Genomic DNA, 25,330 nt, shown 5'->3' with positions numbered 1-25,330 from the left:
TATTGGGACGCTGAGACCGCTTTTCAAACACAGCATATTTAAAAAATTTGATGGTTTGATGGTTTGACAAAATTACCATTGAAAAACTTTAGATGCAAAAGCCCGTGCATATTCAAATGGAGATACTGAGTTGGGATAAATAAGCTACATACAATTGGAATCCAAGAAAAAAATGAGGCAGAGGAATCCATTACTGTAAAGTCTCAATATGAGATCCAAGGAGCTTTCACTATCAGTGAAGCAAGCCATGATAGGTTTGGTGGGGTCATCAGAGAGATCGCAAAAACATTAGGTTGTACTATTTTGAACATTTTAAGAAAGAAGGCACCTGTGAGATCAGCAACACAGCAACAGAACCCTGTGGAAAACAATTGTGTTGGATGACTGAAGAATTCTTAAACTTAAAAGTGTCTTCACAACAGTTGGAACAATCAAAAACATTTTTCAAAGGTAATAAGAGACGACTTTACTACAAAATGATTGATAACATCCTCAATTCGGCATCTGCTGATGACCATGTGCTTCAGACCTCAGGCTATTAAATGTTAATGTTTGAGTCAACATTGTTAATTCATCCCATCACTATCTGATTTCACAATTTACTGTCTGATTTTGTGCCACTTTGTTTGCCCTCTTTGTTGTGACTTCAATCCCACTATATATTCATTTTAGAACAGTTCTGAGATGTGCAGTTTATAAAATAAAATAGTGACCTACTAATAATAGTAGGAGATAAGGGAGGAAATAATCTCCAACCACCCCTCTACACATTTTTAATGGGTTGCTGTTGCTTGTCCACCACTTTAATGTCAAATATAAGCAGTGTTACGCATCAAATGGTATTTGGACACCTTTAAAACAATCACAACCGAACTGAACAGAAATAACACGGAAAACATAACGTAACACAAAAAAGCAGGAGAAAAAATTTATTTGAAAAGTATTTTTCCATAAAATGAACTGTAAACAAAGGAGATTAATATTAACCAACAGTGTTTTCTAGAAAATAAATAAAATATCTACAGTCCTAAATAAGTTAGTTTCCCCATCCACATCTCATCATGTCTGCAGGACTGTACTGTACTTTTAAGAAAAGAAAAAAGAATAACATGATGTACATTGTCCAACATTGTCTCTATGGCACAGGTGTCAAACTCAAGGCCCGGGGACCAGATACGGCCCGCCACATCATTTTATGTGTCAAGTCAAGTCAAGTCAAGTCAAGTCAAGTCAAGTCAAGTCAAGTCAAGTCAAGTCAAGTCAAGTCAAGTTTAACCTGGTGATCCTGAAAGGGGGATTCTTCCATCTGTGGTCCCTTCTCAAGGTTTCTCATTTTCCCCTGGCAGGGTTTTTTTTGAGTTTTTCCTTGCCCTTTTGGGAGCTTAAGATCAGGGGATGCTTTGAGAATAATTGTCAATTTTGGCTATGTGAAGCCCTTTGAGACTGTTTGTGATTTAGGGCTATACAAATAAACTTGACTTGACTTGAAAAGAAAATAAAAACATGATGACAAGACAAACTAGGGGTTCATAATGTGTGTCAACTATCCCCAAGACAAAAACTAAAACTGTTTTCGACATGAATGAAGCATTATTATGGAGCTCTTCTCTATCGCCCTCTTCTTACATTAAGGACATACCCACATGCACACACCAGGACAGAAAACATGGACCTAATATTTTTGGGGGCTGATTACAAAAAAAGTCCAATATGCATTATGACCATATTCCCATACATATTCTAATCAACTGATTCAACTGAATCCTGTTTGCATGTAGCATAATTTCCAGACCAGGGGCCTCTATTTTTTTCACACGCTTTTGAACCCAAAGATTTTCTTTATAATAATAGTCTAAACATTGCATTCTGATTAATAGTTCTATTTAAACGTTTGTGGAATATGACTCAAGCAGCAAAAACCCAGGTTAAGAACCACTGGTCTAGACTGAAAATGACCCTATATGTGTATAAATTCCTTTATCTTTTTTCTACTTAGAGGGTGTGGCTCAGTAGTCCGGAAATTACGGTAATTAAGATGTGGCATAAACCAGCAACTCAAAGGTTGAGTCACTACCCAAAGATGGTTTAACAAACATTATTAGACTAGAGACTAAACCAAGAAAAAAAAGTTTAAAAAAAAAAAAAAAGGCTCCAGCAATTTTTGTTTAATTTGAATTTCTTCCTGCTAATACTACTTGGCCCAAGGTTGTTTAGAACTGAACTAAAACTAAAAACATACATCGTAGATAAAGACGACCCTAACATAAGTGCAGATTAGTCAGTGACTAACGGAAGTCAACACAGCAGCGGACAAAAAGTTGTACACTGAAGTACAGTACTTCAGACTCATGCATGATGTGGTCTTCATCACTTCTTGGCATCACCCTGCAAAGTGTATGTGTGTGTTTGTGTGTTATGTGTGTTTGTGTGTGTGTGCGTGCATGTATTGTGTGTCGTTGAGAGAGGATAGCGAGTGAGAGAGATCATCAGGGCTCAGGGCTGTTGAGCTGTGATGTCGGAGGAGCTTGGAGGACACGATCGAAGCTCTTGAGACACCTAAGGCACCACCTCCATTGCTTTCTGGCAAAAGACCGTGGTTGAGACTGCAAAACACACATGTGCAACATTGCCACAGTTATCCACTGAAGTAGAACCGCTGCTTTTACGGAAGGACGAGTCAAAGACAGCGAGCTACTCACAAATTGAATTCAACAGCCACTTGGGTTTGTTCTTCCATACTACACCAAAGAAGTAGACCGGTAGACCGGTGGCAATGATGCCAAAACCAATCCCGCACTCTTTTGGAGTCTTCCAGAAGGATACGATGATGAGGAACAGGCAGGCAAGCACAAAGGTCACCGGGAGGAGGATATTCACCTGCGAGAGAGGACAAAAGCATCAAATAAGGAATTTTCGATCCAAATGTGAATCACATCAAAGATGCTGTGAGCCGGGAATCTTACAACGTAGCCAACAAAGACAGATACAGGCAATACTGAAATTGCCATCACACAATTTGACCAGAGAGTGTATAATGTAGCTCTGCTGTGTACTAGTGAATATCTGGAAATGTATCAAGCACAAGTGGAATGTGGGCACCTTTGATCAATTGCCCCATGCGCTTCACCAAGCAAAACAAATGTAACTGGTGGGCAACAGGAATGTGACAGGCGAATAAAGGAGATAGTGAGGGAGAGGGAAACAGTGAGAGGAAAAGGAGACGACAGACAGTCTACAGTTCAGCTTCTCATTTGTGGATGTAACAAGTGCTTCCCATCGTTCTACAGTTCCTCGTAGATCTTCCTTGCTGGCTATTCAATTTTCAAGAAGGCAAAAAAAAAAAATAGAGATAAAATACTTTCAGTAGGTTGCATGTGAGCCTTCACATGCTCGTATGCAAAAAAATTGCAGCGATGGCACAATGGTCCTCTGTGTGTTTGGCGAGTCCTGCAGCAAGTGGGCCAGTCACTACACCAGCAGCTGACAGGCATTCAGTTTCTCTTCTGTCCTTTAATCTCAAATCAATGTTCATTTATTATTCTCAATGAATGAATGAATCTTTGTTGGCAGCGTGAGACAAAGACAAAACACTGCTAAAAATGTGACCAAGTTCAATATTAAATGAATATTGACTGAGTATGCGGTTCAAATGTGGCAATAATTTTGCATCAAACCTGAGCTACTATGATGCCAAAACATTGTTGAGTAGATGTTAAGTTTTGTTAATGACATCTCCAAAATCTTTAGATGACCTCATCACTTTGCTTTGCCTGTGCTACTTTTGATTTGTACCAATTTGTACCTGCCTTTCAGACAAATATTGTTCCCTGCTGTCATCTGATTGGTTGATCCAATCATCTCACCTTAATTGGTCTTTCTAACTCCGGCTTCTTATGACGGAGCCACATCATCCCAACGATCGCCAAGGCGATGCAGAGCCAGTTGAAGAAGCTGAAGAAGTTGATGACGGAGAAGATGTCATTGGAGAAGGCGTAAAGCAGTGTCATTATGCACTGGCGAGAAGGAAAAAAACAAGAAAAACATTATTGAATACCATGTGAGTGTTTTCACTGAATGTTATGGTCAAGAAAATTCTAATGCAATTCTTCTGTCAGAGCCCTGATGTACAAATTGACTTTAAAATTAGTGTGATAAATTCCCTTACTATTAATTCAAACTAGTACTGGTTCTGTATTTATAACTTAATTGATCAACATAAACAAAAAAAGACCAAATACTGTATGTATACTGGACGAGTCACTAGTATTATTTTGTTAACACGATGATTATGGGCAGAGGTGTATTTGAGCGCAGCACACAACCCTCCGAAGTACTCCACAACAGATAAAAACATGGACTGTATTTGGCCTTGTAGCAGATCATCACTAAGATATGGGTGGCCAGACACAATCACTTCATGTGCTTCTTATTTGAAGCTAACTCTAATCTCTCGTGCATTTAAGAAAACTGCAAATTTTTAGCTTGAACAGAGTGTTTCAGACAGTGTATGGCCTGAATATGGCAAAACTAGCTGGTTAAGTCACCTATGGAGAAATTTGATGTTCGGTTAAGTACATTTGCCCACAATCACATTTTGAAAGTTAGAGATGATTTATTCTTTATATAAAAGTCAATTTTCCATAACACCCCTTTTGAAAGTAACCCAATACATGAGAAAATTAAACTTGTCTGAAGGGAATAATAAAAATTTTACACAGTATATAACTTTTAAACTATACTCACGGTGAATATTAGAGAAGGAAGCGGGGTCAGTAAGGTCGGATGGATCATTGACAGCAGACAGGGCAGGTGTCCTTCCCGGGAGCCCACAAAGAATAACCTATGATGACCAGAAATAAGAAGAAATTACATTTTTACATGACTAGAAATGCTGTCAATCTGAATTTCATCCATTTGCGTAAAAATGGATATTTGTGCAGTTGTTACCTTGATGATGTGAAGAGAGAACCATTGACAGAGCCAAAGCAGGACAAGCCCACAAACACCGGAATGATCCAAGCCATCACACCAAGGTGCTTATTGCCAAAATCCTAAAGGACAATGAAACGGTGAGTCCACAGTCTCCGCAATATTTGTACTTTGATTATGTATATAATAATTCAGCAGAGGAACAAAGCACAGTAGCAGACTAGGTGTAAAAATAAAAGTGCTCATTCTTGTTAATCTTGACATCAAGTAAACATGACCTCGTCCTAATCTCTCATTTCTGCAATTCCCAATTCCTCTATACGGTGGAGGATTTAACTGTGGAACGTTGAGCTACTGTACTGCAGTGGAAAAATGTGACACATGCATGAATAACTTGTGTGACCGGTATGTTGATGATAAAGATGATATTAATGTGTTAATTGAACTAAGGCCTGCTCGGCACCGGACACACGCTGCACTCAAATGCATGCGGGTGGTCACGTTTTAATGTGGTGATGTCACTATTTGCACAGGAGACAAAACCTGGTTAATTGATCACCTTGTTAAAACAGTAACCACAGTTGTTTTTAATGTGGTGATGTCACTATTTACACAGGAGACAAAACCTGGTTGGATTGATCACCTTGATAACACGTAGTTTTTTTTTAAACCAACTGCTAAAAGCCCTTACCACAGCCACAGCCTCCGAGTTGAGCATCTCGTCAGTCGAGAGGGTGGTGAAATACGCTAGGTTGGTGAGAACATACACTGCTGTCACGATTGGCAGAGAAATGATAATGGCTCGAGGAAGATTTCTGAAATTGACAGAAACAATAATATTGAATATAGTTTTATTTTGGTTTGATAACTTACATGACAATCAGTCATAGACTTACTTGTAAGGCTCAATCATCTCCTCAGTAACAAAATTCAAGTAATTCCTGCATACAGGAAGGGGAGAAAAAGCTTGGTTAAAATTATTCTGAAGTCATTATGTGGTGTTATTTACAAATTATTTACAAATCACAGAATGGTGACAGATGTGATAAACAAGATATGGATGCAGTGTAGTGGCTCACAATTTGATCCAACTTACCAACCACCGTAAGCAAACAGGCCACTGTAGAGCGCCAGGCCGATGCTGCCAAACTCATACTTAGAGCCATCAAAGGAATTTTCAGGGAGAAGTGAATCAGTGCCACCTGACGAGAATGAAGACGAGAGAGAAAATACACTGGCTGAGGCATGCAATTGTTGTCCCGGAAGATGGATCAACTCAGTGCAGGAATCAAACTCCAAGAAGTGAGCCGGACAACTGTTGAGAAGGAGTGTTGAGTAAATAACTTCAACTCACAGCCCCTCCTGTAGAACTCCTGATTTCTGCTGGTTTCAGGGCATCTGAGGCACATTCCTGACAGGGCTGACCCTCGCAACTTGTACACACCACATTCTCAGACACAGCGTCGGTTACTACCTCAACAGCCCCCGGGCATGTTGCTATTAGATGGGTAAGCCCTAAACCTACTGTACATACTACGCGTGAGAAATGCCTAATGACCGAAGTGCTTGTTGCTTGTACAGGACATTACAACGGGCCACCCAGGGATGGCGCTACACTGGGGTTGGTGGGTGTTTTAGCTCCCTCCAACATTTTACTTATTTTAAAATATATTTATCAATTAATTTCTCAACCACCCTATGTATCGGTCCAGTCTGAATTTTTGGTGAGTGGTATTTGATTTTCATTGGACAGCCATGATATTATTGTTAATTGTTAATTTAATTGCGAATATTTGTTTGTATATCCGTCTTTATATATTGGCTGCTGACAAATTCAGGTCTAACTGTTTGTTCCCCAAGGTCAGCTGGAATAGGCTCCAGTTCACCTGTGACCCTTGTGTGCATCATTGATAACACATTTGACAAAATGGATGGATGGATGCGTGGGAGGTTGTAACACTTGTTCAGACCCAGGCCAATTGTGGTTTAAAATTACAAAGGAGCTGGTTAGAAAATGCAACAACAAAAAATAAAAGCTTATAAATGTTGGGGTACCTTGACCAATCTTGACAAAGCCAATGATGATGATCAGGGCAAGAGCCAACAGCTTGGCTGCAGCGAACAAATCCTGAACTCTGGTCGCTGCCTTCACGCTGTAGCAGTTCACAAAGGTCAACAAGACTGCCAAGCCAGAAAAAAGAAAAGAGTTAGCCAGTGAGAGAGAAAGCACCTTTATGTAAGTGCTCTTTGCCGTTAACAGAACATAAAGTCATTCTTGGGGGCTTATTACTTTCAACACGACAACTTGATCGTCTCCCCACCCATGTAGAGTCTTGGCATGCCTCATCTACCACAAGGCACAGCGCACCATTAAAAGCGAATAACCAAAGCAGCAGGTCCCTTCACAGTTCCTAAATCAGGTCGGAGCCACAACACAAAGATGAGACTGGGCACAATGAGGCTCTGTATTCAGGAGAATGACAGTCTAGTGTGGAGAGCAAGCATACATAACATAAATCAGACTTCCCAAGCATATAACAGGCTGATCATTCAATTTTGTAACAGACATGAATCGCAGGCATGTACGTACTGACTTCTCATGCTTGCACATATTCTTTTTTCTTTTTAAATTAAGATAGCCAGGTAAGAATAAAACGGTGCCTCTATATAGTTCTCATGTGGTTTAACACTGGATTAGCCCTCGAACCATATGAAGATTATAGGATTAGGTGCTACCACACATGCTAATGCATTAGTTGCTTATATTCCTACATGGGCCCATATTTATATGTGGTGAAATTTGGAGATTATTTGCACATGGGAAAAAAAATCTTTCGTTAATGTAATTTCTTTAATTATGTTATATTTACTTTATATGTAAATGTATACATAATATACTGTATTATTACAGTACTATATTATATTTGCATAAAATGTATACAGTACATTCGTATTGCAGTATTATATTTATATCTCTAAATAAACCTATAGTATACATCATATTTCACGTGTTTATGTCCAATATCATGCAGCCCTGATTATGTTTGAAACTTGAAACATTTGAAATCTATGACTCTAACCAAACACGTACAAAAGAGCCCTATAAAAGTGTATTGATGCAAAACAACATGATCAGATCCGATGAATATTTTTGAGTTTTTTTGATTAAAACTTCCTTCCTGGAAAGCACATAACCTTTAAATTTGAACACCATGATTATTATTATTATCATCATTATTATTATTAACAACTATATTGGTAGTAGCAACTACTTCATCGCTCACAATTATCGTATTTATTATCGTCATAAAGTTTCCGTGTAATTCATAGGTGAAGCAATTTTTAAAAAATAGATATAGTAATTCATAGGTTAAAGCATTATAAAAAGCCAGATATACAAAAACAGAAATACTGATACAAAGAATGTATACAAGTGAAATGTGAGCTTTAATATTGAAAAGCTGTAATTTTGTGCACTGTACGTGGATGACGTAATATCTCGTGCGAGGAGTTTCCTATTGTGGCGCCATACATTAACAAGCGTGCGCTTTTATGTCGCTTTTTTGGTACCCTATTCGGGGGGAAAAAACGGAAAAGATAATCGATTATGGCAATTAAAATAAAATACATAAACAGTGCGAACGGCACGCTATCAATTTCTAACTTGACGAGAGGTTGCATCATCCAGGCGGCAAACTGTCGAGCTCGGATACTCACGGATGCAAAGGCAGGCCACTAGCTTAGCCCCGTTCTCCGGCACCGAGCACACGGGGAAAAGGGGCTTGAGGAGGTATGTGGCAAAAACGTAGGCGACAATGTACTGCGAGGACGGCCGGATGATGAGCAGTTCGATCCAGAGTTTGAGGAAAGCCGGCAGCGAGCCGTACACCTCAAGGATGTAGGCATAGTCCCCTCCGGACTTAGAGATGGTGGTCCCCAGCTCGGCGTAACACAGCGCTCCCACCGTGGAGAAGACCCCGCATACAGCCCACACCACCAGGGACAAGCCCACCGAGCCGCACTCCTTCACCACACCAGTCGGCGTGACAAAGATGCCCGAACCGATGATGGTGCCCACGATGATGGCCACGCCGTTCATCAGCGTGATGGTTCTCTTTAAGGCGACCGTTTCCTCTCCTGCCTCTCCACCGGCTTTGGCGGGGCTCCCCAGCATCTTCTCCGTGACCTGCGGGTCCTCGTCCTTACTCAACGAGGAGTTGGAGTTTCTTTTTTTAACCCCCGACATGGTTTCGTTAAGTTCCCTTTTCGTGCTTCCTTCGTTATATGGTGGCACACGTTACGGGTTGTCTTCCTCGCGGGCCGGTGCGCTGCTGCCTGATGCCGGCCAGGCTCAACCACGAGGCTTCCGCTGAGAGTGAGTCGGCGTGAATCAGGGCAGCGTGTTTTCTACTACACGGACGCTGTGTGCTGAGAGCTACCCCGTGTTTCCATTTCGTTCCTCCTCCAAGGCCTGCCTCATGGGGCGAGAAATTCTGTTCCAACCACGTTAGTAATTTCCTCCCTCTAGCGGACAAAGTTGAAACGACACATTGGCGGTTGACATAGTGTGCATCCTTAATAAAGCTATGCCACATATTTTATTGTATTTTGTGACGGCACGACACCAAACCAAATCGTCACAACATCAGATGCACAGGTACCTTCTGTCATATAATTTTTTGTTCTTCCTGTTACAATACATTGCTAGATGGCATCAATAATTGAACAAAAATACACTTTGACAAGACACACCGGGTGAAATAAATCGCAGCAATAAAGTGATCAAAATGAAAAACAACCTGCTAGTCTTTTGTGTAAAGAGAAACTGCTTTAATAGCATTTTATATCAAGTATTTTCTTTTTATGATCGTCCAACCAATTTTGACTTTAAAGAAAATGAAGTATGAAGACACATGCAACAGTTTGAAAGAGTGTGACTTATGTAATAAAAACCACAATGAAGTGTTCCTGAATTTCATTATTTGTACCCCCACTATATCATAAATTATTATTATTAAGGGTTTTGACAGGACTGTATGTTTTCATATTCCCCCACTCGCAGATTTGTTTTCCAAAATTATCATTTGACATTTACTGAAGAACTTGCCTATTTGCTGTTTGTCTGCTCAGGCAAAACCCTGTCTCATATTAAAATGTGACTTTGGCGCAATCTGGTGGCATCTTCGTGTCATGCACCGTTGTTGAGTTGAGGGGATGGAGTTTTATGTGGTCGGGCTTTCAACTTTCTCAACTAGAAATTATGCATTTTTCCTCTATCTTGTGACATCTATAGCAGGGCCTGACCAATGATTTGGAAGGCTGATTAATTTTCTTCTGCCCAATATCACCATCTGCCTCAACAAATTCCCATCGGTTAGCCCCCCATCAATTGTTTTTATTAATGTTTTAGTAATGTTTTATTCTTTTTTTTGTCATGAGTTAACTAGAATGAACTTTGATGGAGTGACATACTGTAAACAACTCAAAGCAAGCACTTCACGTTCTATTTGGAGAATTGTGCCAAGGAAAAATTGAAAACATGTGCATGTGGGAGAGCTAAAACTATTTTTAAAATGTAAGTCCGTGTGTTCTCGATTGTCGCCTATTTTTGGGTCTGGAAGGCATTCTGTTCTGAACAGGGATTCACTGAAATGGCATTCGTTAGTCGTTCATGTCCAAGAGACGCTGTTTCAATCTTGCTAGAAATGACTTACAATTGTTTTCTTCTGAAATATATGGCCAGGCTTTGCCTTGCGATTGGCTGGTTGCTACTCCAGGAAGTACACCGCCTCCGGCTCCCTCAGTTGGGATGGACTTCTCCATCTTACCCAAAATAGAAAATAAATGTCTGCGCAAGGATTTACAGGCCATATTAAACATGGCGTGTCAGATCTGCTTTGTGGGACTTGAGTTTGACACTTGTGCATTAAATTCTGCAGGACAAAGACTGTGATTATAAAAGCTAACCAAACCAGTTTGTTAAACTCTGGAAAGGATAATTTCTTATGAGTAGATGCTAAGTTTACTTAAATGAACCATCAGAACAGTAAGGTAGTGTTCGCACATGAAATGATATTCATGCGTAAAATACCTGTCTGTACAGGTATGTTCAGTTTTGTTGCAGCATGAAGTTGAAGTGGATCTTGTTTCTTTCAGTAAAAGCGAATAAAACCAGGTAGACTGGTTTTCTGGTTTTGTAATCACAGGGTGACTATGCGGAACTTGATTGCCCTGACGCACCACGTGAACTGGAGAACGTTTTATTTAGACTCTTCTACTCTACATTTGTTTTAGTTAGAAGGCAACATGAGTCATGTGTTTTCATTATACAGTCGCTCTAGTATTTGAAATGTCAATTGTTGTCACAATGAGAAGAACATCACTGGGACAGCAGCTAAATAGAATCTGAGGCTGAGTGCATGCTGCAGCTGCTGCTCATACCGTCTTTGTATGCCAGTAGGCGGGGTCACCAACGGAAACTTACTGTGCAAGTGATAAGCCCCGCTGCGGTTAAAACTGACAAGTACTCTTCCTACTCACTGAAGTAGACACTCAGTTGCACTTCAGGTAGCTCCAGACAGGTCATTTCCTGAGCTCAAACGAGATAGACAATCCATATATATTGGCCGGAGGGCGCTCTGCATGCCTGGCCTCCCAAAGCCTGAAGAATGTAGGATAATCATATCAAGTGAAGCCTCCAACCAAGAGACAGAAATACACTATGATTCATTCATTTAATTTAATGCATTCATTTTAATCCCTCTAGGATGAGGTTTCATTTACTCTACACTGACTCATCCCACATTTGTCAAATTCTAAATCCATCCATCCATCCATCCATCCATCCATCCATCCATCCATCCATCCATCCATCCATCCATCCATCCATCCATCCATCCATCCATCCATCCATCCATCCATCCATCCATCCATCCATCCATCCATCCATCCATCCATCCATCCATCCATCCATCCATCCATCCATCCATCCATCCATCCATCCATCCATCCATCCATCCATCCATCCATCCATCCATCCATCCATCCATCCATCCATCCATCCATCCATCCACACTGACAACGATGGGTGTTGCGCAATTTCTCAACCTAACATGCATGTTTTTGGACTGTAGGAGCAAAATGGAGTGTCCAGAGAAAATCCACGCAAACATAACTATTAAACTCTGCGCAGGAGTCGAACCATGCTGCCATGATTGAATAAATATTGCTTAAAATAGCGAATATGTGTTATTGAAGAAATGTAATAATTCACGTAGATCCGTCACATGACATTCCATGTCTGGTTCACATTGACATTTGTTATTTTTACTTATTTTCTAAACAACATGGGACAATAATGAGAGTGTCTCCTGTTCTTATGTTTTATCTGTCTAGATTTCTGCATGGTTTGAAAACTTTCCCACCAACTGTGATCTGCTGGTATGTGATCACCCCAATGTCTCATGTGATTTCAACAATGATCTTTTTTCATGCAGCTATGACCTTTGGGCTCCTGAATAAGTCAAACAACACGCCCACACTTCCGTTTAACAATTGCAGTTATGAGACATTCATCTGCTTCGATGAGAAAACGTTCACCCAAATCCAAGTCACTCAACTGTGGTGTGACTGTGGGAAACATTTGCATACTGTAGGTGCCTCCAACATCCCAAAGAATGATCTGACCCATTAAAAAAAACTTTGCCACAAATGATGTCCATTCATTCTAAATCAACACTCAACAGTATAGCTAATGTTTTTTTTAATTTTCTGCCAATAAAAGCTGAATGCTTCTGTGAAATTTGCTGACAATTTCAAAGACCATTGCAACTTCTCCCAGGGGGCCTAATGTAATATAACTCAGATTAAGACAGTAATATAACATGAATGCACAAATGCATCTCAGCAAAGCCGTGTAGCGCTTGCCTTCACAACAAAACTCAGAAAAGTAAAACAAACACCCCCGGCAGTCCGACGAGCAGTTATGAGTCAAGGTAGGTAGGAAGATGTTGAGAACTCTCCAAGAGGTTGGCCTCCTGTTTCTGGATCTCATTATTAGGGACTCGAAGTCACCTCGAACATAGCTTACCTGTATGCCCTTAAACTGCTGGCTTAAACATTGGAAGTCAATTTGACCCAATTTTCAATTCTTTTGCAAAAAAAAAAGAATGATCAAAGAATGTCAGAGAGGTTTTATTACGATACCTGGGAACCGTTTTAAACAGATATTTTAAAGATAAATTATGTAATTTAAAGTCGTAAAATGAAAATAGTCTTTGCGTTACTACAGTATATAAAGTTGTTGATGTCACGTGGATAACTGCAATTATCAACACACACACACACACTATACATACAAATACACAATCAGGCCTCATATTCATACAATCAAGGGAAACCCAGAGGAGACTGAAAGCTGCATCCCGGTAGGCCGCGAGCCTTCGACTCCACAGCGAAACACAACAAACAACCTGCAAGGTCAGCTTCAATGGCCACTATTCTAGTTGGACTGCAATACAGAGTAGTATCACACCCAGCTGTGGTAACAGTGTAAAGGAATTCATAAACAACTAAGCCTTTGGACCCCAGGTGTCTGGGTGGGGGCCACTAAACATCCCTTTCTTGTGTCAGGGGGGCTTCAAAGGTTTCCGTGGGGATTTCTCAGTAAGCCATCGACCAACGTTTTTTATTTTCAAATTTGTTCCTGCTTTGATTGAGGCCTTTGTGAGTCATCCGGAGAACAATGGGGTTATATATGTTAGGCCCATTTGTAAAACATTGAGTGTTGGTGTTTTGTCTGCTGTACATTGAATATCAAACAACATTGCCTTTGGGTAGCTACATGATATTTTGTTTTGCTGGGGTAAATGTAATTAATTTAAAAACAACTATATGTACAAATTCCCACGAGGTAGCAAGTGGAGAATTATGTTATATTTTCCCAGTTCTTTATCTTTAATGCTCGCTAATAGTAAGTGCAACCACAGCATTGAATTGTGATAAGATTACAAAAAGAAAAATCACAGACACAAAGTTATTCTTGTATTCCACATCAATGTATTGCTATGACATGAAATAATGTCAATTTTCTATTCATCTCCATATGGATAATCAACAATTTGTTATCATACATTCCCTTAAAAGCAAAAGGAGTAAAGCGCTCCAGGAATGTTGACTGCCTTATGAACAAATAAGCAGCCATAGTATGTATGTAGTGCATACATAGAAAGTGTGCAACATATAACATGACTATGGACATTCCGTGACGGTCGGACTAAAATACAATATGGTTTGTAAGAGCTGCAGATGAAAAAAGGCATCATGAAAGTCAGTATATGATAATGACAGCAATTGATTTGTAAAAAATAAAGCATGCTACCTTCATAACGTCAGACATATGTCATACATAACCTGTAGGCCCACAGAGTCGAAAATACATTGAAATCATCATTGAATAAATGTTGATTGTAACAAAAGAAGCATATTATACGGTCATTGAGACGAAACAAAATTGTTTTCAGATAGGCATCAAGGAAGTTTTGCATAAAATGCCATGATACATGAAGACAGATAATGTACAGTCAAATGCATCTGCAAAACATAAAATCAAGGCAGTGATGTGTTGCATTAGATGAAAAATCACAATTATATTAGCACAAATTGTTTTCATGCACATTTGTATACCAGAAATATGTCCAGCATACAGACCACCTCCACTCATGACCCGCTCAATGAGGTAAGTATGTAGCCTTCATAACATCTATGCCTTGTCACTCGGGCCCCAAAAAGGACCTACTGGGGAGATGCCTCAGGGCGGGATTCTGTGCTCCTAAGAGAAAAGACTACTTTCAAGAGAGGAGGGGGGAGTCATCTTGGATGGTAATGTTGGGATTGCAATGACAACCGTGAGAGCTTAGCTTTTCTTCATCTCAAATCACGATGAACAGTCGGCGTCATTTATGATCACAGTCAGACACAGTCTTCAAATAGAAGCATTTTTGTCCAGAAAGTACCCAAAGAACCGTTTTCTACACTGTCAAACTTCTGTCGCCTCATCCCAAATCCCCTCTGACCCACATTTTGTAATCTGCCTCACTGTGTTTGTTCGACACACTGTCTCAAAATATGTCCCATTTTGCCAAATATTGCATAGTAAGCTTGACCCCTCAAGGCACAGTTGTTGGATATGATTGAGAGTTGGGGTTGACTACTTTTAAATCTTCAGCATTGGTAAAATAGTTTCAAAACAACAAATAATAAAATGACGCTTCCTTTTAAAAAGCCTTGAACAGGCCTTGAGTGGTGGAAACTATCACACCGAATGTGGCAGTAGACGTAAACACAAGACTCGTGAACAAGGTCATTTTAGACCACTGTGGAGATTCCTTTTTTCAATTTCCCCAACATGATGAGGGCACTTTGAGTCTCTACAATTCAACTGTGGAGGTCCGCTTAACAGAAATCAAGGCACTGTACTAGATTATCAATTTAGGATGAAAATATCCATATGGCATATGTGTTCTGATTAAATGTGAATCAATGTTGCTTAACAACTTTTACTTTGTTCTGCGAGAAGCTTGTCAAAGTCAGTGTAAGTAAAAAACAAAGACTCAAAATATGACGTAATGTAATCAACGGTGTACAGTACTGTCCATCAATGTGGTGGAAAAAAAGGTGTTGGTTACTATTATACCGACTGTGGCCACCATTGCTTACCTTAAGCTGCTTGATTTGATAGAAACTCTTAAACATAAAATCATTAAAGTGCCAATTGAAAATAAATACAATTTAGGTGAATATGTATGTTAAACCACAGATTTCACCTGTAAAACAACCAATTATTAGTTTGTAAAACCAATAGCCACAAAATTAAATGGCATTTTTGAAAGCTACCCTGAAATAAAACTTTCCCCACATCCTTCCAGTACCATTTGTAAATGTAAAAAAAAAAAAAAGAATTTAAAATACATTTCTATGATCAAAACACACCAACTGTAACAGGATGCAATGTACTGCACTTGGTGGAACCAGTGGGTGTGCTGATCATCTTATTCCTTCAAGAAGGGACTAAAGGAGGAACGCACAGTGCGATCCTGCAGGGGCTGCTGCACACGGAAATTGTTCACCATGCTCTTCTGAACCTCCTCCTCAGCCGAGGTGAACAGAAGGCTCCGGAAGACAGCAAGCTTAGAGGGGGACAAAAGGCAGAAATTTCACATGAGCAGGCATAATTACTTATATAAACACTTTCAGGATTCCAAAAGATACTGGGAGCTAGCCTGGTCCTTAACCAAATAGAAAACGAGTATATTTTGGAGCAACAAAGAATAAAGTACTAACCCTAACCTTAATGTTTGTTTAGAAACATCGTGACATCCTAAATAAGTAAGAAGCAGTTCAATGAAGTTGATGAATGGCAGCAAACACATTAATTATTATTTATTAGTATTATATATATATATGGTTGCCTCCCTGGTCTGCTCCAAAAGTGCAACAACAACCGAGGCACCGATAGAAGACAAAAAGTGGACAGCTTTTGACGTCACAAGAAGCTTGACGGGCAAAGCACTTTAACGAGGTTCGGAACAAACAAGAGAACCGCATGTCCAGCATGCAGAAAATGACCAGCGTTTCAAGGTAGAGCCAAACTTTGGCGCCGCACTAATTAAGCAACTTCTATTCAAAGGTATTTGGGAGAAAAGGTTAAGAGACCAAAGAGGGACAACTTGAGCGGTTGTAAGAACTGGCGCAGAATTATAACTTTAGTGAAAAAGAAAATCACTGTGTGGTATCTTACAGAGACAGGAGACGAAAAGCAGAAACAGGCGTCACTGACCAACTATTTGCGCGACATATAATTGAACAATGCAAAGAATAGCAGAGAGGATTTTCAATAGATTTGAAAAGGACCATCTCAAGAATGTATGGATCCACTATAGTGGACCTCATCAAGAAAGAAAGAAAGAAAGAAAGAAAGAAAGAAAGAAAGAAAGAAAGAAAGAAAGAAAGAAAGAAAGAAAGAAAGAAAGAAAGAAAGACTCAGATAAGGATGTGCAATGTCAGCATTGCTGACTGGCATTGTTATGACCTTGGTGTTGGGCTGTATGACAGAAGACAAAACAAGCGGTCCGAATGGAGACATTTTCCCAACACCGTATTTGGGGATTATTTAACGGCACAATTACATAACCCAAATAATAAAGCTAGGGATGCATTGAGAATGCTCACCAACATATGGAAGTCTCGATAAAATAGAAGGACAAAGCTCAAGTCATATCAGAACTAAGTTCTACAGACTCCGTGATTGTGACGTGAACTGGAATGAAAGCCAATTAGGAAGCTGGCGCCGTTACCTGACACTAATTAAGAAGCACTCGGTGGTGTTCAGTCAGCGTATGTATGATGTTTCTCCCAGATCTGAGTCACCACACAAACTAACAGCTGAACTTCTATTACAGTACTTGTGCTCATTCAGCATTGTGTTGTCTGGAGACCGGATTGCCCTGTGGCGCCATGCTGCCTCTCACAGGTTAGTCTTAGTACTGCAACAAACATCTGGTATTGTCAGCATTGTCAGTGGAGATTTTATGTGTGTGACATGGACGCTAAAAGGTGATGTGAATTTTGTAGACTGTCCACCTCATGTACCTGATCATGGCTAACTTCTATGGGCTGCTTCATGACGATCCAGGTGACAGACTCTGTCAGAGGAGGTGTTGTCAGAGAGCCGTGATACGTCCAGTATTCCTCAGTGTTGTCCGGCAACAGGCAGCCAGGGTCAAATTTTGTAAACTCTACCACACTTCCCTACAGACATAACACACAGAACACAATAGAGGCTATTTTCAAATATATTCAGTGTTAGTATGTTAATGCAATTTGTGGAGACTTTATATACATTTACCAAGCCACCATATTAGGTACATCTGCAAGATCTAGTAACAGGTCAAATGTGAGAGGTGTAGAATTTTTTTTTTTTTAAACAAGGACATTTTCAGAGAGCATTTATTTTTTTGTACGTGTGTGTGTGTGTGTGCCCGTGTGCAATAGTGGATTTACCTTGTGTCTGATTGCAGGGAGAGCATCCACCAGTTTCTGCAGGCCATTGTGTCTCTTCCCCACCTACACAAGTGTAGAGTTGTTTAGATTTGTATTGTGTATGGTACATCATTGGGTGATTCGAAATGCTTCAAATTTTATAGCCCATGTCGAAATTCTTTTACCATATGTTGTGTAGTGCTAGGTAGTAGTAAAGTCACGAGATAATTTAGCAGGAACAAACAAGTTATTTCAGACTCAAGTCAGTAGCAGCCAAACTAAACTGCCTTTGACATCAAAACAGGAAGTAATTGTGTTTCTCACTTCTTTCTTAAAGTAAAATTGTGTGTGTGATACCTTGAGAAAGACTCCAATAACCCCAAGGCCATTGTCCTCCATAACTGCCTCCTCAAACAGACTGTACTTATCAGAGTTCCAGTGGACCAAGTGAAGCTGTGAACACAAACAGAACACACGTCAACCATTAGCTTCAAAGCAGGTGTGAGGGGCAATAAAATATGAACTCAAGCTTTTCTTTGAGTCCCTTGGGTGCATACTCTCTGACCCAGATACTGTACAGTAAGTTTTAATCATTTCACTGGTTTCTTTTATATCAAACAAATTTGTTTGATATAAAATTTCTTTGTGACTAATCGAAGCCACTGCAAAAAGTTACGGCACATATTGGTCCGCATGAGTCTTACAGGTTATACTTTATTACACAGGTGTCAAACTCAAGGCCCCGGGCCCAGCTACGGCCCGCCACATCATTTTATGTGGCCCGCGAAGACAAATTGTGCATCAAATTCGTGTGTCATTACTAGAATTGCAAATTGTCTTCGCTTTTAATATCTTTTTTTTTTAAATATTTGACCAGTTTTTACTCGTCTGATTTAAAAACGAGTTATTTGTCAAGTTTGTTTTGTAGCTTTTACTGTATATAATATGAGGTGCTCATACATTTATTTGGGTTGACAGTCATAATGGCCCTCCGAAAGAAGCTATGACTACAATGTGGCCCGCGAAAAAAATTAGTTTGACACCCCTGCTTTACTAGGTGTGGTAGCAGGGAGACTTCTGAAAATGCATGGTATTTATTTTGACTAATTTTGGCCCTCTAGGCCTCATCATCGCTGCACATTGAACTCTTTATTTTTGTTTTTACAGACAAAACCCTGTTAATATCATATTCTGAATTTTTATCTTTGCAGACATGCAAATTGTGACTAATCATCGGCCTTACCTTTTTCTCAGATTTGTTGTAGCCTATGTTGTCACTTGTTTATTTGTTATCTGAGCGATTATGGGACCTTGGGTATTGAATTTCTTGCCATTTCATGTGGAAATGTGTGTTATGAGAACAATATTCCTTGAATCCTTGAAAATAGTCTTTATTTGACCCTGTCAGGTACTGTTTCGTGTAGTTTATAGTAGTAAACTGACTCTTTCCGGAAAATAAATCGTGCTGTGATTTAACTAATTAAGGAAACCAAAATGCTGTATTAGTTTAAAGAAAAAAAAAACAGCTATAATGAGTTAAAAGCAGATGACAAAATGTGTTCAAGGTACTGTATTAGTTTAAAAATTAGCTATAATAGGTTAAAAGCAGATGTCGAAATGTGTTCAATGTACGTACAGTAAAGAGCAAAACTGAAAATAAAAGGGGACTCATCTTATAATTTCTTAAAACATGACCAATAATTTAAACAACTGATTTAAAAGCTGCGATCAAAGGTTGTATGAGTAGTACAATGAGTAGTTTTATGACAATGTTATTCTGGTTGTAAACCTTAAGTGATAAGTTACATCAATGGGACTAACAGTACATTCAGAAAAGAAAAAAACTACTCACACACACACACACACACACACACACAAGCCAACCCCCAAGGAATTTGCAACACATTAATGCAAAGGCAGCATTCCTAGCATCAGCAATTTGGGTTTGGCGAAGGACATATACAGGTGGAAGACACACCCATAATTGTAGAAAATTGCAGCAGCAGAAACACACTTCGTGTATCAGTTATGCAACGAGCAGAAAAGATTCATTTCAATGTGAACAAAACACAAGATTAGGTTATCAACCACACTTTTTGTTACTTAAAACGGAAGTCAGCCCCAAATTATTTTTGCAACGTTATATGCGTCCTCACTAGTCTAAACATGGTATTTACATAATATTGCATTTGTGGAATATGAGTTAAGCAGCAAAATTTTGTCTTAGGTCACAACCAATCACAGTTCAGCTTCAGGAAACTGGTAAGCCTCATCGTTTGAATGTTATTAACAATTAACTAAAGTTCAGTTATTAATTAACACTCAAAAGCTAACACATAATATCCTGTAGCTAAATGAATGTCTGTAAGCGTGATCATGACTTGCATTCAATAATTATTTTTTTTTTACCTCTCATCTTGTTAGGACAGCGGGTGAGCTGAAGGTCCTTCCTATCTGACTTTGGGTGAGAGGCAGAGTACAGAAGATTCGAACCCACAACCTCTCAACTATGAGGTAGACGTGCTAAACACTGCTATAATGTTCTGCCCTAATAATTTCATACTATGTTTATATTAATAGTTATAAATATGATTATTCTTGTTTATGGACGTTACTTAAACTTGCTGCACTTGACATCACATTTTGGTTCATACAATTGTGCCACATTTTTCCACAGAACAAAAAGTACTATAAGATAATCACTGTTGCTCATACGTACGTGCCACCATCGAGTGGAACTTCTATGGTGAGCGTAATTTGCTCTCCTGACCACAGCAAAGGACTAATGGGGAAAACAGCACAATAAAGATTGTAGCATACCTCTGCGGCGAATAACCTCTTGTCCACGGTGTGCTCCGACCCCCAGGCGTTGCTCTCACCCCAGTGGAAGTGAAACTGGCACAGCCTAAATTTGTCTTGCAAAGGGCCCCCTTGCAAAGCTGTGGCGGCAAATGAGATTTTTTTGCTAAAACTCATAATTGCTACTGAGCTGAAAATGCAGTGCTAGTACAAGAGCTGACAACCTCACATTTGACTTTCTTCCAACACACACGTGGCGAGTAAGTAAAGCAGCTAGCAACATCAATGAGTGCATGAATGTAGACACTTCTTGCTTGGACATAAAATTATAATCACTGAAAGGTTAAAACTGTAAAAGGTAAATAGAACTAAAAAGGAACCTGAATACTGATTTGACCTAGCCAAGCCGGTGTCATATATCATTTAGAATTGATAAATGTTTCAGGCTAAGACAGCTTTATTATATGAGCCATTGCGCAATCTAATGAGATTGAATGAGTTCAGGAGTTGGATCAAAAATTCAGCCTTTTGCAAAGCTAATAATGCTCCGTTTTGATAATAGTATCATAAAGGGCCAATTTGTTGTAAATGACAGTCTGTGGTCTGTTAAATAGAGTAATAAAATGTTGTTATCCACATCTGAATCTTTTCGTTTTCCCAGCAATATTCTAAGATCATAATACAAAGACAAACATGTGACCTAAATCAGCGATCTTTCTTTTTAAACACATTAGCATAAGCAATCTGTGACAAAACATTTGTTATCAGTCAGTTTCATTGCGCAACCCCGTCATTTTTATTTTGTGAATGAGTGACACAGTTAGTCACATGACAGTCACAGGTCCACATGCTGCTTTTGTATCTGTTTCTTCACTGTAACGTTATGTTTATATCTGGCTGATAGAGGAGAGCATCTTTTGCGCATGGCTAAAATCTCAGTAAAACTACTGTGGAAATGACATAGAGCAAACATTTCAATGATTGCTGATCCGCTTAATTTTGAGAACATTGTGAAAATTGAACAGAAAATCACTTACTTGACTTGTCGGTAGTGTCATCATATTCAACCAGGAAGGAATAACCATTATTCCAGATTTGTTGGCAAGTTGTTGGGTCATAGTCAGCAATCAAAGGTTTCAACTGGGAATCAAAGACGCTCTTGCGGACGACAATATCAATCGGCGACTGGCGGGCACCTCCGGGAATCGCGAGGGGTCCTTGCCACATAGGGTGCACTGTATAAGGGAAGGGGTGGTGAAGAGAAAGACGGCATTTGTTAAAAGAGACAGTATCCAGAAACAAAAGACAAAGAACAAACCTACTTTCCATGTTGTATTCGGCTGCTTCCTGCATTGATACACAGCAGTCCATTTTAAAATAAAGTTTTGACGATGTCACAGTGAGAAATGACTCAGTAATGTTAAAAGACACATAAAGGGACTGGCTTCTCGGGCCGCTTGGAATAACTGAATCCAAAAATAGCAGCTGAGTAAGTCATTCCACTTCCTTCTAGCCGTATATTTCTTCCTTAAAGGTAATGACTAAATAAGAGCCAAGTGGGCTGGCTGTACAGAAAGTGAGTGACGTGCGGAATGTCCTGGCACGCCCCCAGCTAAACTCCACAGGGAGGGGAATCGGACCGGGAGACCCCTGACTGGGACAAAAAGCCTTCTCAAGCCAGTCCGTACTAGGACCAGACTAATTACACGAAAGTCAGCTTTCCCTGCTGGCCTTCTTGTGATCGGATCTTTCCCTGAAAATCACGGGAAACAAATGGCAGCGTATAGGAACAGACGCCTTAGCTGCCTCAAGCATGAGAGAGAGCATCGACAGGGTAACAAACAATCATTGTGGTGCAGCTGCCAAGTATTCCGAAACAAACACTGATTGTCTTCATCTGCAATCATGCAGCACAAGGCTTAAGGTTTCCGCTGCGAGCAAAGCTTAACAGGTCTGACTGGGAGATGACCTTCATCTCCTTAAGCCTTTAGCGACTCCTCCTGGGAGCACTTGGCTGCCTAATTCTATTATTGCAACGGTGCGAATGACATGCTTTCAAGGCTTTTCACGCTCAGTCAGCCGCTGTGCGGCTGCTTGGCGTCTGTTCTCATCGACATCACGAGTCTTCCTCACCACAAAGCAGACACCAGAACGAGAACAATGCTGAAAAGAAATGGAACTTTATAAACTGTAACGTGCTGTATGTAAGATTAGTTTTCTGAGCCTGCCATGTGTGGAAGCTAAACAGCAAGAAATCGTAACTACTTATTGTAGTGTAACTCTCGGATATCGCTGTCTCTACAGTTTGTCTTTAGATAAAAAAAAAGACTTCTGTCTTTGCTTCAGCAAATATTTTTTTGTACCAAAAGAAACATACCCCGAATTCTGTTTCTTTCTATATATCCAGCTTTCTAACTTGGTTAATATAAACTTGATTTTATAAGTACAGTACTGTACATCAATGTAGCTACGAAGAATGGCAATAGCGACCTCTGCTGCCTTACGTGGTAATTACACGAAGCAGGAGTATTGTCTGACCAGAGTGAGACGTAAAGGGGGCGAAAGGCACTCGTACTTCAATTCAGTCGTGAAGTATTACAGTACGGGTTATAATTTGCTCTACTCGCGGTAGTAGGCTGTATTAATAGCTACCAATCCATACCGCCGATGCACAGTTGTGTAAGATAGTTACTAGTTTTGCTTTGCAGTCAACACATTGCACTTATCTTGCTTGCTAATGGCTTGCACTTAAATTTGCAGTAACACTCATCTCTGTTAGAAATAAAATCAATGCAAAATAGCACAAACAATCTCATTGGGGTTGCAAATGAGCTGGAACCTATCCCAGCTCACTTTTGGGCAAGAAACAGGGTGCAGTCAATTGCAGGGCAATGCAAAATAATCATTTGCACTTCTGGACAATTTGGAGTCTTTATTTAACATTCATGTTTTTGGCATTTGGCAGGAAGCTGGAGTACCCAGAAGAAAGCCACGCAAGCACAGGGAAAACATGTAAATTTTAAAACAGCAGTCAGAACCTGATTGTGATCAATTTGTTTGTAGAAACAAAATAAATAATTCAAGAAAACATTATGTAGAACAATATGGGTTACAAATTGCATCCTATGTTAGTAATTATTATGATCATATGAAGGTACCATAAGCCCTTTAGCCTTGGGGGAGGTGAACTCATGCATGATTTGCCTCTGAGTCAGACACCTTGAATGAAACTGCCCACACTGGTTCAAGTTGGCACAAGAAAACGAGAAAGGCCGGTTTATGGGTGTGGCAAAAAAGTTGCCGACATTTCTCACGGGGGAGTTTGTTTGCATGATTTTGAGTCTGGGTTTAGAATGCTTCGCTAGCAACATGCTCAATGTGTTGCTGCAGTGTTCAGAATTGAATGGAATCCAAAATACTGGACTGCGTGTAGTCAAACGTCAGTCAAGGTCTACCCAGAAACACGACATAGTGATGCTTGTGAAAAGCAAAGCATCCTGAATTGTAGACAGATAAGGAGATTAAATACACGAGCTCATAAAAGGACGTCTGTATGCTGATTGCGGTATCAGTGGCGTGCCTTCCAAAGCCAGTGACAACAAAAATTTGGTCCGAGTTTTCCAATATACTCTGCACGTTTCCAACATCAACAATACTACCGATTGCCAGCATCTCCCTCTCTCACACAATTCACAAGCATATCGTGGTGTTTTCAAGAGCAGGTACATACTCACTTTGCGACAACACAAATCTACTTGAGCACGCTGTCAGATTACATCCTCGAACTGGAGTGAGCCGCAAACTCTTGCTGGCGTGTCTGAAGAGCTGTCGGTGAAGCTGAGAAGCCAGAGGTCGAATTACTGATGATAAAGTCACCATCTTGATGCGAGCCCGCGTTTCCTTTTTCTAATCTAACAAGAAGCTTTCCACCCCTCCGAACCTAAAGCTAACCACCGTTGTTGGTAAACTAGCCCAAAGTCAACTGTCAGGTAGACATGAAGGCTTCACTGACGGCAGGCTGCTTCGGTGTGTCTGCTTCCGTCAGTGAGGCGGGGAGAGGGCAGTTTTTCCGTCACGCGCTGCCTCAAAAACACATGGAGAGAGAAAAAAAAACGATCAGATGTTTGTAGAACGCGTCTACGTTCGAAGTTTCTTAAATGAAAGCAGATGAGTAGCGCCGTTGAGACGGGGTGGCCAGGACCCCCTTCCCAGGAAAGGACTGTTGACTACAGACGTAATGGGGAGGGTCTGCGTTGTTGGCCAATCAGCGTCGACCTCAGAGGGGCGGCAGTGTCAATGTAGTGATGGTTGCATAATACATACAAATTTTACATCTTAAAATCGATTTTCACTTATTGTTGAGATAAGACCATTCACTTCTTTTCCAGACGTATTGTAAAAAATTACCACTTTAATTATGGAAAAATATGAGCACGTCTGCTTTTTTATCACTACATCATAGACATCAAACACATATACGTATTCCATTTTTTCACAATACATTTTGTCAATGCTTGTCTAAAAGAGTGTTTTAATCATCATAAAAAAAGTGATTTTTTTTTTC

General features: G+C 40.0%; 2 protein-coding genes across 3 annotated transcripts; both read right to left on the bottom strand.

The window, feature by feature from the left end:
- Positions 1–914: 914 nt before the first annotated feature.
- On the bottom strand, positions 915–9,936 carry slc7a5 (solute carrier family 7 member 5). The gene is made up of 10 exons (XM_049722292.2): positions 8,647–9,936; positions 6,985–7,110; positions 6,026–6,131; positions 5,826–5,870; positions 5,621–5,744; positions 4,948–5,051; positions 4,744–4,840; positions 3,864–4,013; positions 2,700–2,877; positions 915–2,603 (listed from the first exon to the last, which is right to left on the bottom strand). Exons 1-10 carry the CDS (start codon positions 9,173–9,175, stop codon positions 2,557–2,559), a joined length of 1,506 nt encoding a protein of 501 aa, XP_049578249.1. The 5' UTR covers positions 9,176–9,936; the 3' UTR covers positions 915–2,556.
- Positions 9,937–13,963: 4,027 nt separating this feature from the next.
- On the bottom strand, positions 13,964–24,998 carry ca5a (carbonic anhydrase Va). 2 transcript variants are annotated; one of them, XM_049722294.1, is made up of 7 exons: positions 24,501–24,998; positions 21,804–22,001; positions 20,788–20,906; positions 18,325–18,420; positions 17,989–18,051; positions 17,578–17,736; positions 13,964–16,115 (listed from the first exon to the last, which is right to left on the bottom strand). In XM_049722294.1, the coding sequence occupies exons 1-7, from the start codon at positions 24,643–24,645 to the stop codon at positions 15,978–15,980; spliced, it is 918 nt and encodes a 305-aa protein (XP_049578251.1). In that variant the 5' UTR covers positions 24,646–24,998; the 3' UTR covers positions 13,964–15,977. The 2 variants fall into 2 exon arrangements, with proteins under 2 accessions (XP_049578251.1, XP_049578252.1); XM_049722295.2 differs by lacking the exon at positions 24,501–24,998 and adding an exon at positions 22,089–22,528.
- Positions 24,999–25,330: the final 332 nt, after the last annotated feature.

This window comes from Syngnathus scovelli, chromosome 6 (genome assembly GCF_024217435.2).
Source record: "Syngnathus scovelli strain Florida chromosome 6, RoL_Ssco_1.2, whole genome shotgun sequence".
Classification (NCBI taxonomy): Eukaryota; Metazoa; Chordata; class Actinopteri; order Syngnathiformes; family Syngnathidae; genus Syngnathus; species Syngnathus scovelli.
Note: the sequence above shows the minus strand (reverse complement) of the source record. Positions and strands in the feature narration are given on the sequence as shown.

Bases quoted from the DNA above. Each gene is read 5' to 3' on its own strand.
- slc7a5 (XM_049722292.2), bottom strand. From the start codon at position 9,175: ATGTCGGGGGTTAAAAAAAGAAACTCCAACTCCTCGTTGAGTAAGGAC. The intron at 5,745-5,825 runs GTAAGTCTATGA...TGTCAATTTCAG, and splicing joins GAGATGATTGAGCCTTACAA to AAATCTTCCTCGAGCCATTA. The intron at 4,841-4,947 runs GTAACAACTGCA...TGGTCATCATAG, and splicing joins TCTCTCTTCACATCATCAAG to GTTATTCTTTGTGGGCTCCC.
- ca5a (XM_049722294.1), bottom strand. From the start codon at position 24,645: ATGGTGACTTTATCATCAGTAATTCGACCTCTGGCTTCTCAGCTTCAC. The intron at 20,907-21,803 runs GTAAGTGATTTT...TTGCCGCCACAG, and splicing joins TGACACTACCGACAAGTCAA to CTTTGCAAGGGGGCCCTTTG. The intron at 18,052-18,324 runs GTATCACACACA...ACACTTGTGTAG, and splicing joins TTATTGGAGTCTTTCTCAAG to GTGGGGAAGAGACACAATGG.